General features: G+C 39.6%; 2 protein-coding genes across 2 annotated transcripts; both read left to right on the top strand.

Moving 5' to 3' along the window:
- Window positions 1–6,838: 6,838 nt before the first annotated feature.
- LOC138874490 (uncharacterized) lies at window positions 6,839–8,131 on the top strand. The gene is made up of 2 exons (XM_070152959.1): window positions 6,839–7,849; window positions 8,063–8,131. Exons 1-2 carry the CDS (start codon window positions 6,839–6,841, stop codon window positions 8,129–8,131), a joined length of 1,080 nt encoding a protein of 359 aa, XP_070009060.1.
- A 1,114-nt stretch (window positions 8,132–9,245) lies between these two features.
- Window positions 9,246–10,495, top strand: LOC138874489 (uncharacterized). Its single transcript, XM_070152952.1, has 2 exons — window positions 9,246–9,826; window positions 10,150–10,495. The coding sequence occupies exons 1-2, from the start codon at window positions 9,246–9,248 to the stop codon at window positions 10,493–10,495; spliced, it is 927 nt and encodes a 308-aa protein (XP_070009053.1).
- The last annotated feature ends 5,444 nt before the right edge of the window (window positions 10,496–15,939 follow it).

Genomic DNA, 15,939 nt, shown 5'->3' with positions numbered 1-15,939 from the left:
TTGTGAATCCCAAATCCCCTATCCCTCCTCTTTGTGTTCGTGACTGGTTTGTGATTATGGCAACATCCAACTATCTCTGAGCATGTCCCTACCAGTCCTAATACTCCTACTAGGGTCATGTGTCTGTATTCAATATATATATATATCCCCAAACCCCATTTTTACCCCATGTGTGATTACTGAATTCATTTACTTGCTGTGTGTGGTCTTACCCTAAAGTGTTTGAATTCTGTCTTACTAATCCAACTTATTTCAACAATCTCTGTTACTAATTGCTTTCAAAATGGACCTTTTAGTCCAGTTTTTAAACAAAACTACTTTCAAACATATGTCCTGCACTTTCACTATACTCTTAGACCACTAGGTTCTTCCCCTTTTGTGTGAGCCTTGCCCTAGGGACCCTTGAGCTCCCTCCAAACTTGTACACATAAAAGTTGGCCTTTCCACACTGCACTTACTCTGTCTTGGCTATGAAATCTGGGTGTGAGAACTGCCTGGGACCCCTTGAGGTCCTTAGGGAACTTTGACACACCCGGATATGAGAAGGGCTATGAAACAATCTTGGCAGTTGAGGTGATTTATCACATAACTCAGGGAGGAGGTCCTAATTAGACTCTCTATAGTGTAACTTCTTATTTCTGCTTAGGTAATTCATTTCAACGTTGGTCTGTAATAACCTACTGTAAACAAGTATTGGGGTTGGCTAGTGAAAATGGGAGGGTAGTTATACATGCTATCAACATCAATGGGTAGAAACCATGTCTTAGGTTTACATTTCCTATGTGTGCATTAGAATCCATTTGTAAGATCAACCCATTCAAAGCATGTCATGCATTAGATACAATGTTCTTAGGTTTACTGTTTCAGTATCTCGATTGACATCACTTTACCACTTAGAAATCCTGCTTTAGGCTAAATAACAACATTAATATAAAATGTTGCTCCTGCACATCTTGAAATCATACTGTAACTGTTAGGCCATTTAGAAATCATGCTTTAGGAATTCTGCATGTCCTGAAATTATTCTGCATTTTTCATATGTGCATGTTAGATACCATGTTTTAGGATCTTGTTCACACTCGCTCAGTCACATCTAGTTAAACTATAGATGCATGAAAAGAACAAAAAATAGTCTCACGTTTGACTATCTTGTTTAAATAAAACTGGTCACAATCCCTGCATGTCTTTGCAATATTTAGAACAACATAATTTAGGTAAAATAATTTCCAAACTGTTTTAAGAATTTTGGTAACTGTTGCATATTATTTTACGCCTAGGCAATCCTTAGGAAATTAATTTTTAAATAAAAACCAGAATCGTCTTTATAGTGTTTAATTCTCAACGTGTTAAAATCAGTAGGCAATCCTGATTCAGACTTCTTTTCTGAGTCATGTAATAAATCTGGTTCTGCTGTTATCACTTAGATACCATGCTTAGGATCTGAATTCAAACCTTAATTGTGTATGAGTCATGTTGTTTATGTATATTATGCGTGGAGGCATATCTGAGCCTTTCATTTGTCTTCCATGCTCCCTTTTATTGAAGTCCTACTTGTTTATTGTATGTCGCCTTATTATTTTACCTTTAAACTTAAGGGTCTGCCTAGAACCCCCCCTTTTTTATAGGATAGGAGTCCTAAATTCATCCGGGACTGATAGGAAGGGACGAGTAACAACATGCAATAGCGGTCGAGACCAACCCTCATTTTAATTACCTTCATGGGGCAGGAAAGGGTAGATATGGATATGATGCTCGGTGCATTAATATCACATGTATCCCCTCTTTGAGGAGTGTCATACCGGGTACTGCATTGATGTGATCCATATTATAAACAAACCTAAGACACCCCCTTTACATTCACAACTATGCTTAGACTATAATTCTTTTCAAAAATCTTGCTTTTCATTAATTGTTTTTCAAACACTTGTGTATCTTAACTTAAATACCCTACCATTTGAGCCGTAATTGTTTATTTGCTAAATGCACAAATTCACAAAAATTATTTGGTCGGGAACCACACTAGTGGATCCTGAGGGGCGCCTAACACCTTCCCTTTAGGAAATTTCAAGCCCTTACCCTATCTCTAGTTACCAAATATAGTTATAAATGAACCCTATAGGTTCCCTAACGCACCTTAAATCATTAGGTGGTGACTCTTCAAAAATGCAAACCCCTTTACCAAAAGGAACGAGTTGTCCTAACCAGAATGTCATAAACCCCAGACTCTGCAAGGAAAAAGGGGGGAGCGACAACAACTTATCATTCAATCATTAGAATAATCAATTTGTGACTTTAGAGCCTCGACCATATTGACAAAATGCTATTCACACTGAAGCGTATTTGTGTTCTACTTTAGGAACCTATCTTTTGCCAAGTCTTGCAATTCATGCGCACTCACAACAAAGAAAATCCCCACTCACATATATATACATGGGATGCAATTAAAACACTCTAACACTCGGAACAAAAGCTACATGCTACATGTATCAGTCCATATGCTTGCCTTTATTTTAACTTTGTCGCTATCTCAGGAATGATTGATCGTAGATCACTAAGGACTCTTCACGAGTAATAATGTACGCTTCGAGATGGGTTGGATAACTATTTAGGAAAGTAGTAGTTATACCCTCCTTGAACTCTACATATATTATGCTCTTTTACTACATAGCCTTTATTTACCTTGGGTTAGCGACCTAGAACCACCTCAAAGTATTTCTTCAAGGTTTGATAAGACTCCTCTCTTTTTCTCTTCTTTTTTTCCTCTTTTTTCTTTTATTTTGGAGCTTGCATTTCATTGTATACACAACTTTGAGGTTATTTCTTCTTTTTTTAAAATTTATATATATACACACAGTAGCAAACCTTGCCAATTTTCACTTTATAACAACACCCCAACTTAGGCTTTAAGCCTAAATCTCATACGTTCAAGGAGGGATGGGTTCAAAAGAAGGAATTACTTCACAGAAAGGGTAAAGGTTTGTAATGTGGTGGCCAATGAAAGGCTAAAGGCTCAAAGGGGGTAACTAGGGTAATTAATGTACCAAGGAGGTCAATTTGGGAAAAACTGGCTAGTAATCACAAGGAGAAGCTAAGATCATTTCAACATCCAATCATTAACCTGAGAGTCGCATTAAGAAACCAACTGGGCAAGTTCTAGACATCACAAGTTAGACATGTGCATTTTTCATACAACTCCTCACTCACTCACAACGCATGAATTGTTCAACTTAACACAGTTTCAGCCCTTAAGTGACACAAAGCAACTCAACACTTTCATCTCAACATATGTAGGATTTTGAATACGTATAAAGTCAAAGAGCGAGCCTCAAATTCACAAGAATGACTAACTACCATATTTTTTTTATTCAAAAGGAGGAAGGGAATAATATATTTACAACACTTGGCACATGCTTGGAGCTACATAGTCAACACCAATTAAGTTAAAACATTTCATGCTACTATTGTGGTTATACTATTACACCTTTGGAAAAGAACCCGGAAAAAAAACCGAAAGGGAATTCATTGCTAAACTACAATTATTGTATATACAAACATGGGTACAACAAAATGTTTCTACAAAACATGGGTACAAGATTATGACCATAACTACCCCACCCCCAACCAAAGATCATGCATTATCCACAATGCATATATAAATCAAAAGAAAACTCAGGGACTCCCTAGGATGCACTAGCTGCTCGAGGAAGTTGAAGGATATGGGACATCTATAGGAGCAGTTGTTGGTCGTGAAACTGCATCTGGTGGGGCATCGTACTGAGCAGTATTCGACATGGCTGGAGCAAGAGCTTTAGAGGTCTCAACATGTTGTGCCTCTAGGGTTTTCATCAATGTAGTGAAATCAATATCTAAGCCTGGGACGGAAGTGTCAGCACCCTGCTCTCCATCAATCATGAGGAAGGATGTAAAATCAAACTCTAAACTTTGCATCTTTTACAGCTTGATGTGCCGGAGAATTTCGGCACATTTAATACAAATTGCTTAGATTTTAGCTTGCTTTAAAAGCAATAATCTTTTATACTTATGTAATTTTAGTGTATTTGCGGTGTATGAGGTTCAAGGACCTAAGAGCATGGAAATGAAATTAAAAAGCCATAAAAGGACAAGAAAAGAGCAAAATGCGATCTCGGATGTGGAAATGCGCACCGCAAATCCAACATGCGGACCGTATAATGCTCAAAGGAATCGCAAACCCCAACAGTTTGTTGGCCAAAGTCCAGTGCAAGAAATGTTGTCTAGTATACGATTGCATAACAGGTTTGCGGTCTATATAATGGACCGCAAACTCGTTGAGAGAACTACTGATGGTGGAAAATGTGATAAGAAATGCGTTCTCATATCAATAATGCAGACCGCAGAACTTGAATGCAATGAAGGCCTGGAAACTAGGGTTTGAAGATGCAATGGACATGAAGAGAAGGCGGACCACATGTCTGTTATGCAACAGATAAGCGGTCGCATAATTGACCTGGAAGGGTATTTTTGTCCGATTTTGGTCCCAAGTTTTGACCCACTATAAATAGATTTTTTGGGGTTTTGTGGGAGAATCTGTTCTGTTTTTTGAGTTATATTCCTTGTCTTTAATATTCCTCTCTTTTGGAAGCTTTTGAAGGAAGAATCTTGCACTTTATAATCTTTATGGAATTGAATATTCTCATCTTTTTGTATTTTAGTATGTGTAGCTAACTTTAAATACTAAGGTTGTGGACCCTAAATGGGTGTTATGTTAATGGGTGTTTAATATTGAATATACATATAATGGTTGGTTGATATATATTTATTTATCATTCTTCATTTATTGTTGGTGGTTGCAAACATTAACAAGTGCCATTAAATTCATTCTTTACTTGGAAAGTGAGTTAGAATTTGGTAGAAGTAAATATCAAAGACTCAAAGCTTTAAACCTTGTTTAATAGAATCACTTAGGAATAAGTAGGTTTTATTTGGCATCTATTGATTGGTCTTAATTGCAACTATTTTATATTTGGAAAAATCATAAAGAGGAAATACTACCTAACTATTGGAAAATATTGGGTAGTCGTTTAGAAATCATTTGCATATCTAAAGAACCTTCCATTAGAAATATATTATATTAACACCGATAGCATTACTCTTCATTGAAGGGGACACAACCTTGGTTTCCTTAATCAAACTATTTACATTCTCAACGTTACAATTAGTTTTTCTCCAAATCACAATTACATCATACTCTTGTTAAAATAACCCTAATAGAATTACGACTTACCTCAAGTAACACACTACTCGAGTAACCTTTTCATGCATATTCCCTGTGGGATGCGACCCCAACCTTGTTGGGTTATTATATTTGACATTGACCGCCTTACACTATTTAATTGTTGTGTAATTTAAGCGTATTAAATTTTGGCGTCGTTGACGGAGAATACAATTTTGAAATTACTAATTAGTGTGTGCTTTACTTTATGTATTATTCTATTCCATCACACTTTGCTTGTTTTGCTTGGTGTTGATAGGAGAACATGTCTGAATATGGAGAAGAAATGGAAGAAAATCCTTTTGCGGACATAGATGAGTACATTGAGGATACAAATGCTATTGTACCTCCGGTTGGTGGTGCTGCAACTTTCAAGGTGGAGAATGGTTTAATCCTTATGCTCAAAGTGGAGGGATTATTCCGGAATTCCACTGATGATGATCCAACACAACATCTTAGAAACTTCTTGGGTGTGTGTGCGATATATAAGAAGAACAACGTCTATAATGATGCCCTAAGGTTGAGGGTGTTCAAGTACTCACTAGTTGGGGACGCAAGGAAATGTCTTCAAAATATGTCACCAAACTCCATTCATTCTTGGCCTGAATTTGTCCAAGCATTCTTAGCCAAGTGGATCCCGCAAAGTAAGAAGTCTGAGCTCTAGGATAAAATTTTCTATTTCAAGCAACTACCAGGAGAACACCTACATGAGTCATGGGATCGATTCAAGTTATATTGCTGAGGTCTTCCAATCATAGTTTTCTGGATTCTATCTTGTTGGAAAAATTCTACATGGGTTTAGATCCTATGAACCAATCTGTATCCAAGAATGTAGCCGATAGATCTTTTATGGACAAATCATTCGCAAGGGTCACACAAATACTTGACAAAAAGGCAAAACATAATCAAGCTTGGCACTCAGAGGACACCACAGGTGGAATTGCATATGGTTATCCTACCTTGACCACCATGATCAAGGAGAATCAAGTGAGAGATCAAGTGATCGCAGGGCTTGCCACCAATGTCAATGTGTTGTTAAAATGTTCACTGAAAGCCAAACGAAGAAGGTAAATGTGGTGGAAGATGTTCAACCTTCATCACATGAAGATTATGAGGAAGCCAACTATGTCATCAACTCCCAAGGAGGCTATCAAATACAACAATACCAAGGTCAAGGACAACAAAATCAATAGAGGCCTAACCCGCAAGGGCAAGGCAACCAATAGTGGCGAAATGAACAAGGTGGCTCAAATCAAGAAAATTGGAATAAAAACAACAACAACAACTTCTCAAATCAGAGTTCAAACCCTTGCGTTCCTCCAAAGGGTCTATATTCTAATCAAGGTTCCTCAAGTGATTTCAAGCTGGAAAGTATGCTTGAACGGGTATTGCAAAATCAAGAGAAGCCTAACACTTCTATGAGGAATATGACCGAGATTTTTTGCTCTCATACCGCATCCATTAAAAAATTGGAGATGTAAATGAGAGACCTCTCTAGGGAACAAAATCCGAAGCAAAAAGGGACACATCCCAAGTGACACAATTGTGAATCCAAAGGGTAGTGAGAGTGGTCCAATTTCTCATGTCATGGCAATTACTACTTTGAGTGGGAAGGTACTAGAAGGAGGGAGTGAACAAATGGTTGAAGTTGAAGAGTCTGAACATGAAATTGAGGTTGAAGAGCCAAGTGTTGTTGAAGTTGAAAAGGTTCCGGAAGAGTTGAAAGTGCAAGAAGAAAATCGGAAAGGGGTAAAGGAAAAGGTAAAAGAGACACCAAAAACTCTACCACCTATTACTAGACCTCCTCATCCATTCCCTAAAAGATTTTCTAGAAAGTTTGATGATAGCAAACTCAAAAAGTTCTATGACATTTTCAAGCAATTAATGGTAAATATCCCATTTGTAGAAGCATTTCAAGAGATGCCGGGTTTTGCTAAATACTTGAAAGACTTGATTACCAAGAAGAGAACCACCAAGAATGAAGTGGTGAATGTGACTCACCGTGTTAGTTCCATCATTGCAATATCCACCGTTCAAAAGAAAGAAGAACCGAGAGCTTTCACTATTCCTTATACTATTGGGGCACATGATTTTGCAAGAGCCCTTTGTGATAATGGGGCTAGCATTAACTTAATTACTCTTGCCATTTACAAGAAAGTAGGGTTAGGTATGCCAAGGCCCACAAGTACGAGATTGCAAATGGTCGATCATTCCATAAAGAGTCCGGTGGGAATTATTTATGATGTGCTTGTTAAAGTGGGAAAGTTTCATTTACCTGCCGATTTTGTAATCCTTGATTGTGCGGTTGACAAAAAGATCCCTATCATTTTGGGGAGACCATTCCTAGCCACAAGAAGAGCACTAATGGATTCAGAACGGAATAAGATCAAATTCCATGTGAATGATGACGAGGTCACATTCCAAGCAAGAAAGGGTATGAAACTACCACATGAATATGAAAGCATATTGGTGATTGATGTTGTTGATGAAGTGGAAGATGATGTTGAAATAAATATGGAAGAAAAATGCCTCGGTGAGGCATTGATGGCTATTTTGGTGAACTTTGATGGTAAATATATGGAAGGGTATATGGAATCGGTAAATGCATTGGAGGGGATTGGGTCCTAAACTTATGATCCGGCAAATCTCTCTCTCGACTTGGAGAATAGAGCCACTCCTCTTGCAAAACCTTCTATTATTGAGCCACCGCAACTAGAGCTCAAAACACTTCCACTACACTTGAGGTATAAATTTTTTGGCTCAAATGATACTTTACAGGTAATCATTTCTTCTTTGTTGAATGATGTGTAGGTAGAACAATTTTTGGATGTCTTCAAGGTGTATAGGCAAGCTATTGGATGGACAATTGTGGACATCTGAGGGATTCCCATCGGAATTTGCGAACACAAGATCCAATTGGAGAATGAGACTAAACCAAGTGTGGAGAACCAAAGAAGGCTGAACCCGTCCATGTAAGAGGTGGTAAAAAAAGAAATCATCATGTGGTTGGATGTCGGGGTAGTCTACCCCATTTCTGATAGTTTTTGGGTGAGCCCGATGCAATGTGTGCTGAAAAAGGGAGGCATGACCGTGATTGAAAATGATAAGCACGAGCTCATCCCAACAAGAACGGTGACCAGATGGAGAATGTGTATGGATTATCGGAAACTCAATAGTGTCGCGTACAAAGACCATGTCCCTATGCCTTTTATTGATCAAATGCTTGATCGACTAGCAGGAAGGTCATTCTATTGCTTTCTTGATGGATATTCTGGTTAAAACCAAATTAATATAGCATTGGAGGACCAAGAAAAGATAACATTCACTTGCCCTTATAAAACTTTTGCCTTTAGCCGGATGCCGTTTTGGTTTGTGCAACGCTCTGACAACCTTTCAAAGATGAATTGTGTCCATCTTCTCCGACATGGTGGAGGATTTTCTAGAGGTTTCCATGGATGAATTTTCGATGGTAGGTAACTCTTTTGAGCATTGTCTCAACAATCTTAGACAAGTGCTTAAGAGATGTGAGGAGACCAACCTTGTGCTCAACTGGGGGAAATGTCATTTCATAGTGGATGAAGGCATTGTATTGGGGCATAAAATTTCAAAACATGGCATAGAGGTTGACCGGGTGAAGATCGAGATCATTTCTAATCCTCCTCCACCTACTTCAGTTAAAGTTGTACGAAGTTTCTTAGGGTATGCCAAATTTTATAGGCGTTTCATCAAGTATTTTTCCAAGATTGCAAATCCTATGTGCAAACTCCTTGAGAAAGATGCAAAAATTGTTATTGACGAGAAATGCCTCAAAGCCTTTGAGGAATTGAAACAAAAGTTCACCACAACACCCATTATTGTCACATCAGATTGGTCTCTTCCATTCGAACTCATGTGTGATGCCAGTGGTGTAGCTATTGGAGCATAGCTTGGCCAACGTCACAACAAGGTTCTTCATTCGGTCTATTATGAAAGCAAGACACTCAATGGAGCGCAAATGAATTATACGGTGACTGAGCAGGAACTTTTTGCCATTGTCTATGCCTTTGAGAAATTTTGTGCTTACTTGTTGGGATCCAAGGTGATAGTGTACACATATCATGCTGCTCTTCGCTATCTTATGGCAAATAAGGATGTAATGCCTAGGTTGATTCGGTGGGTCTTGTTGTTGCAAGAGTTTGACTTCGAAGTCAAAGATAGAAAAGGGACGGAAAATCAAGTGGCAGATAATTTATCAAGGCTTGAAGAGGCAGGGAGACCAAAAGGAGATCTTGAACTCAACGATGCTTTCCCGGATGAACACATATTAGCATTATCTATAACTTTTGCTCCTTGGTATGCCGATATTGCTAACTACTTGGTTAGTGACCTTATTCCGGATGGACTGGAATCCTATCAAAAGAAGAAATTTTTGAGAGATTGTTGGCAATACTATTGGGAAGAACCATTCTTGTTCCGTGTTTGTGCTGACAACATCATCAGAAGGTGTGTTCCAGAAGAAGAGATTATGTCAATTCTAAAGCCATGCCACGACTCACCGGTTGAGGGTCGCCATGGGGGAATAGAACGGCGGATAAGGTACTTGAATGTTGTTATTATTGGCCATCAATTTATCATGATGCCAATCAAATGGTCAAGGCTTGTGACCAATGCCAAAGGCAATGATCAAGCTCCAAGAGGCATGAAATACCAATGCACTTTGTGATGGAGATACAAGTTTTCGACATGTGGGGAATTGATTTTATGGGTCCCTTTGTAAGCTCTTGTAGGATGAAATATATCTTGGTGGTTGTGGACTATGTGTCCAAATGGGTTAAAGCAATTGCCTTACCAAACAACGATGCAAGGAGTGTGACCACATTCTTAAAGAAAAACATATTCACTCGGTTTGGCACTCCTAGAGCCATTCTTAGTTATGGTGGGCCTCATTTCTGTAACAAGGCTTTCACGGGGCTACTAGAGAAATATGGTGTCAAGCATAATGTGGCTAAACCTTATCTTCCCCAATCAAGTGTCCAAGTTGAAGTTTCCAACCAGGAGATAAAGAGCATTCTAGCAAAGACTGTTAATGCAAACAGGACCGATTGGTCAAGGAAGCTAGATGACGCATTGTGGGCGTACCGCACGACGTACAAAACTCCTATTGGCACTTCTCCTTATCGGTTAGTCTTCGGAAAAGCTTGTCATCTACCTGTAGAACTAGAGCACAAAGCCATGTGGGCTCTAAAGATGTTGAACTTGGACTAGGCTGAAGCTGCAAATTTGAGGTTAACACAACTCAATGAAATGGAGGAATTCCGTTTCCATGCATATGAAAGTGCAGCTGTGTATAAAGAAAGGATGAAGTTCGTCCACGACAAAAAGATCTTGAAAAGGGAGATCAAGTCAGGTGACTTGGTTTTGCTATTCAACTCAAGGCTCAATTTGTTTTCGGGCAAGCTCAAATCGAAATGGTCCGATCCGTTTAAGGTGGTCAATATTTCTCCTTTTGGAGTTGTGGAACTAGAATCGGAGGATGGGCTCCGAACCTTCAAAGTAAATGGCTAGCGAGTCAAGCACTACTTGGGCACAGATGGTGAAAATCACTTGGTGGAGCAGTTGGCTCTCAAAGATTGTTCATTCCCGACCAATGAGTGAACCCAAAGAAATGCCAACTTTGTCGTATCGCGACAGTAAATCAAGCACTTCATGGGAGGTAACCCATGTGTGGTAACACCCTTTTTGTCCTTTAAAATTTTAATTTTTGTTAGATAGATTTAATTGAGAAATTTAAAGTGTGTGTTAGAGTGCAGAGGATTCAAAAGATCATAACACTGGGCAAAATTGCATGTGAAAGGGAAGAAAAGTCACTATGGGAAGTTTGCTACACATATGCGGTCACATTTCAACTATGCGGACCGTATTGTGGTCACAAACCCAGACAGTGTGTTGGGAAAAAATTGGTGGTAATAATTCGGCAAGGAGGTGCAGTATGCAGACCGTATTTCCATTATGCGATCGCATAGTGTACCGCATTTTGGCCCTCAAGAAAATCAAAATTTAATCCACCGCATAAAACTTATGCCATCGCATAACATGTTATGTGGTGACATACCCATCGCAAATCTCCCGGGTAAGTACCCTCTCATCTCTTGAGCATTCAAACACTTTCAAAACAAAAGAAAATAAATTTTGTTCTTTTATCAGAAAGAAAACTAAACGAAACGAAAAAAAAAAAGAAAGGAGAAGGCAAAATGGCTAGTGACTCAAAAACGTAAGACAACCTGTGAAATCATCTCCCAAGTGTGCTCATTAATCCGTCACTGCTATGTTTTTCTTTTCCCGATTTCATCCTTGCAAACTCTAGTTTAAATTTGTTTTATTTCTTCTATTTTTAGTTTCCTATCATTTTTGTTTTTACTCTTTGTAGTTGGGTGTCTGTTCATAATTTTCTCCATTTTTGGATAGTAATTAGGTTTGGGGTGTTTAGTAGTGAAACTAGGTCCGCCATTGTTTAGGGTTGAGGTCAAAAGTTGAGAACAACGACTTCTGCGGGACCGCATAATCAATTTGCGGTCCATATTGTTGCCGCAAAAATGAACCCTGGGTGGCTGAAGAAGATGACCAAATGCGGCGACTTCGTGATCGCATAAATGATATGCAGACCGCAAAGTCACCATATACTAAGACGGTTTCAAAGGTTGTGAAGCATGTTGTTTGCGGCCATTTTGCGATCGCAAATCCATCTTTGTGGTGGACTTTGCGATCGCATAATGTTTTTATGTTTTCCAACCATTTAAGTATGTGATGGTTATGCAAACCGCGTAATGGATATGCTATCGCATAACCCATCGCATACCTAGATCATCTCAAGAAGCAAAAAGTTTGTGAAATGTTTGCGGTCCGCATAGTGGTTATGCGACCGCATAACCTGTTGCATACTTGAACTTTTTTGTATATATCTTTTTTCTGTTCAATTGGTGCCTACTATGTTTCTCACAATTCATTTCTGTGCAGATATGGCTCCCAAGAAACATACATCTTCTTCCAAGAAAAGGGCCTCCACCAGTCTTCAAGCAGAACAAACTAAACGTTCACGGCCGGACCCTAGTGTTACACTTCCCTTCCAGTCTGATAAGGATGAGACTTTTCCCTCAGTTGACCTACAAGCTGAGGCAAGAAGGAAACGAGGAGATGATTTCAAGCTCAGGTTTGAGGTGAAAGGGTCCAGGGAGCTATACAGAGAAGGGCTAACAAAACATAAAATCCTGGTTGAAAAGCAACTCAGTCTGAATGGGCTATAGGAGCAGTACCCCCACATATAGGAGAACATCAAAGCAAAAAAATGGGAGTGCTTCACTGACTTGCTGGATGACTACAATGAATCACTTGTCCATGAGTTTTATGCCTTATATGGAGCCTCTAGGACTGCTCACCACAAGTGCAACAGGATTTTTCGTGACACTATATTGGTTAGGGGGAAGCAAGTGTTCTGCAGCAGTGAGACCATCAATGAATTCTACTTCCCTGACTGGAGCCCGGGCATAGCTGAGTATGCCACCAAATGGGCAAACTGGGATAATGAGCGTAGTTAGATAGCGTCAGTAATACCCAAGGGAACCCCTGCTTGGATTAACCCTTTGCACAAAATATTCAAGGAGGATCTCACACGAGAGGGCAGATTCTGGCTTAGCTTTGTCACCTCTCGATTGATACCGTCCAGAAATGAGACTGACATAAGCATTGGGAAAGATCTTCTCATTGCATGAATTATGGTGGGAATCAAAATTGATGTGGGTGATGTTATCTTCCGCGAGATAGGGATCTGAGCAAATCAAACAGCCACGTCACTTCCATTCCCATGCTTGATCACAACTCTCTGTAAGGCTGTGAAAGTCCCTACCATGCCACGCACTGATAAGACAGGGAAGGCGCTAAAGGATAATGATATCACGCGCATTAGTAATGTAGTAGATAATGCTCCTCCAGAGGTTCAGATTCAGATTCCTGCTAATGTAGATCCCTCAGATTCCCAGACTCCTATGTCTCCTCAGGCTACAGTTGCATCCACTTCCACTCCATAGCCCACCTCTGAGTCAACCATTGCTCAGCCTTCTGCCACACTGCCAGCAGTTTCAAGGCTTGGTCTCTTAGCTCAACATGTCAATGCTAAGGTAGACCAGCTTCTGAAGAACCTCCCCACCCTTATCAAGCAGGCATTGACGCCTATTCAGTTCTCAGTGACGGCCCTCCAAAAGCAACAAACATCTTATGAGGATCGCCTGACGCAGCTTGAGGTGCGGGTTGAGAGGATAGAGCGGGGTGAGGTTAGTGAGTTGCCAAAGCTCCAGGAGGATGTTGCCACCATGAAGACTGAAGTACACAAAATGCAAGCTCTGGAGTTCGATCTATCATCCTTCCTGCCAAAGGAAGGTGAGTAGGGAGCAGACACAATAATAGTTGGATTGGATCTTGACTTCTACACACTGATGACCGATACTGCACCTCAGACTTTCGGGGCTTCCAAGGCTCCAGCTCCCCCTACACGTGTTGAAATTCCTTCTGAGGAGGTTTCCGGACACTCTACAGAGTCTGGAGATGGGGAGGCAGATGAGGGAGAGACTGAGGAGGATTCATGGTCCGAGGAGGATGAAGGCCCTCAGGAGAAGGGTAATCAGATTGATGTCCCTACAGTTGAGGATGAAGAACAAGCAACAATTCAAAAGGCAATAGCATATTCGCTAGCAGAGATGGTTACCCTAGCAGATCCATCGACCACTCAGCCATCAGCGGGCAAGGCTAGCAGCTCACAGGCCCCAGCTCCAGTGTTGGGCCAGCCAGAGATCGCTCCTTCATTAGTGGAGGTCACTCCTCAGACCGAGATCTCATCGGTCCCAGCTACAATATCAGAGGGTGACCCCACCATCATTCAACCAGCTTTTGACTCCAATAGCGCTTAGTGCGCCTCAGGGAGCCCCTAAACTCTGTTTTACATTCTTATGCATTGGGGACAATGCATGCTTTTTAGTTGGGGGTGGATAGCCTTGTAAGAAATTTTGTGAATCCAACTGTTGTACATGTTTTTGTGTTATATAAGCGAACTTCTATATATATTTGTGTTGTGATTCTGTATATATTTGTGTTCTGTGGTTTTAGTACATAGATTATCTTTGTATATAAAAAAACCAAAACAAGTAGATAGTTGTATGTTCATCTTTAATAATTAGCAATGAATTTTCATTGTTTTTTTCGCTGGGTTCTTTTCCAAGGGTGTAATAGTAGAACCAGGGTAGTAGAATGAATCATTTTGACCGGTTTGGTGTAATTGTCTAGTTTCAAGTATGTGTGCCTGTAAATAGCCCATACCCTTTCATTAATATAAAAAATGATATCAACTGTGTGAACTTGAGGCTCGCTCTTTGACTCTATGCTTACCTAGAGCTATACATGTAAATATTATGGAAGCTACAAGTTTCCAAGTGTTGACTCGAGGGCTAAAACTATGTTGAGCCAAACAGTTCATGTGCCATGTGTGAGAGCCTTCGTATAGAACTTGCTCGTTTGGTCTTTCGATGCTAATGATAATTACATTTGGTTGGAGAAATGACCTTAGGAATTCTTTGTGATTTTGGAAAACTAGTTATCCTTTCAAGCTACCCAGTGTATAAATATTATCACTAGTTACCCCATTTGAGCCTTTAACCTTTTCTTTGGCCACCTCGCTACAAACCTTTCCCCTTTTGTAAAATAATACCTCTTTTGAACATGTCCCTCCTTGAACATTGAGAATGAGGCTAAAAGCCTAAGTTGGGGGTGTGGTGTCAAGCCGGAAATTGGCAAGGTTGTACTGTAAGTGTGGGAAAGTATACCTCGAGATAGGAAACTATTCAAGCTCCAAAATCAAAGTAAAAAAAAAAAGAAAAATAAGAAGATAAAAGAGAGAGAGATGTATGTATATATATAAATATGGAGTCTTGATGAAAATTAGAGAGATATGGAAGGCGTTTCAATGTGGGAAATTAGGAGCTAAGGAGGGTTATTTGGTTTGAAAAGAAGCAAAGAGCAACAAGAAAGAAAAATGTGAGTAATGTTCAAGGAGGGTGTAGTCACTAGTACCCAAATGCTTATCCGGCCCTTCCCTAAACCTACATTACAATCTTAAAAAGTCCTTATGGGATCTCAAACCAAACATTCTTGGAATAAAGCGATAAATTAAAATAAGGGCAAGCCTATGGTATGGTATGTTGTAACACTTGAATCTCTTTTTGGGAGTAAGTGTATTTGTGAATTCGTCCCTTTTGTTGTAATTGTAAATATTGTGAATTTGGGACTTCCTTTCTAGTGAGGGCACATGAATTGTGTGGTTGAATAGAAGTTGTGTTTTTAAGTCAAATGCAAGTGCACTCAGCTGAGGGTAACATTTTGTCAAATTGGTCGAGGCTCAAAGTTTCACAAGTTGATTATTTTCCTTGTAAATAATGATGGTTCATGAAGGTTAAATAAACGAAAGTGCATGCTTGTAGTACTGACAACTAACACTGTCCGCGGTAAGTATTGTTTCATATCATTTAGATGGAGTCTAGAATAGGATAGTGTCATTTTAGTGCTTGAGAAGCAAGAGTTTAAGTTGGGGGTGTTGATGTGCCAGAGAATTTAGGCACGTTTAATACAAATTGCTTAGATTTTAACTTGTTTTAAATGCAATAATCTTT

The sequence above is a fragment of the Nicotiana sylvestris genome, chromosome 1, assembly GCF_000393655.2.
Source record: "Nicotiana sylvestris chromosome 1, ASM39365v2, whole genome shotgun sequence".
NCBI lineage: Eukaryota > Viridiplantae > Streptophyta > Magnoliopsida > Solanales > Solanaceae > Nicotiana > Nicotiana sylvestris.
The sequence above is the reverse complement of the archived record's forward strand: the minus strand, read 5'-3'. Positions and strand labels throughout refer to the sequence as shown.

Bases quoted from the DNA above. Each gene is read 5' to 3' on its own strand.
- LOC138874490 (XM_070152959.1), top strand. From the start codon at position 6,839: ATGGCAATTACTACTTTGAGTGGGAAGGTACTAGAAGGAGGGAGTGAA. The intron at 7,850-8,062 runs GTAAATGCATTG...AATGATGTGTAG, and splicing joins TGGAAGGGTATATGGAATCG to GTAGAACAATTTTTGGATGT.
- LOC138874489 (XM_070152952.1), top strand. From the start codon at position 9,246: ATGAATTATACGGTGACTGAGCAGGAACTTTTTGCCATTGTCTATGCC. The intron at 9,827-10,149 runs GTACTTGAATGT...TGGCACTCCTAG, and splicing joins GGAATAGAACGGCGGATAAG to AGCCATTCTTAGTTATGGTG.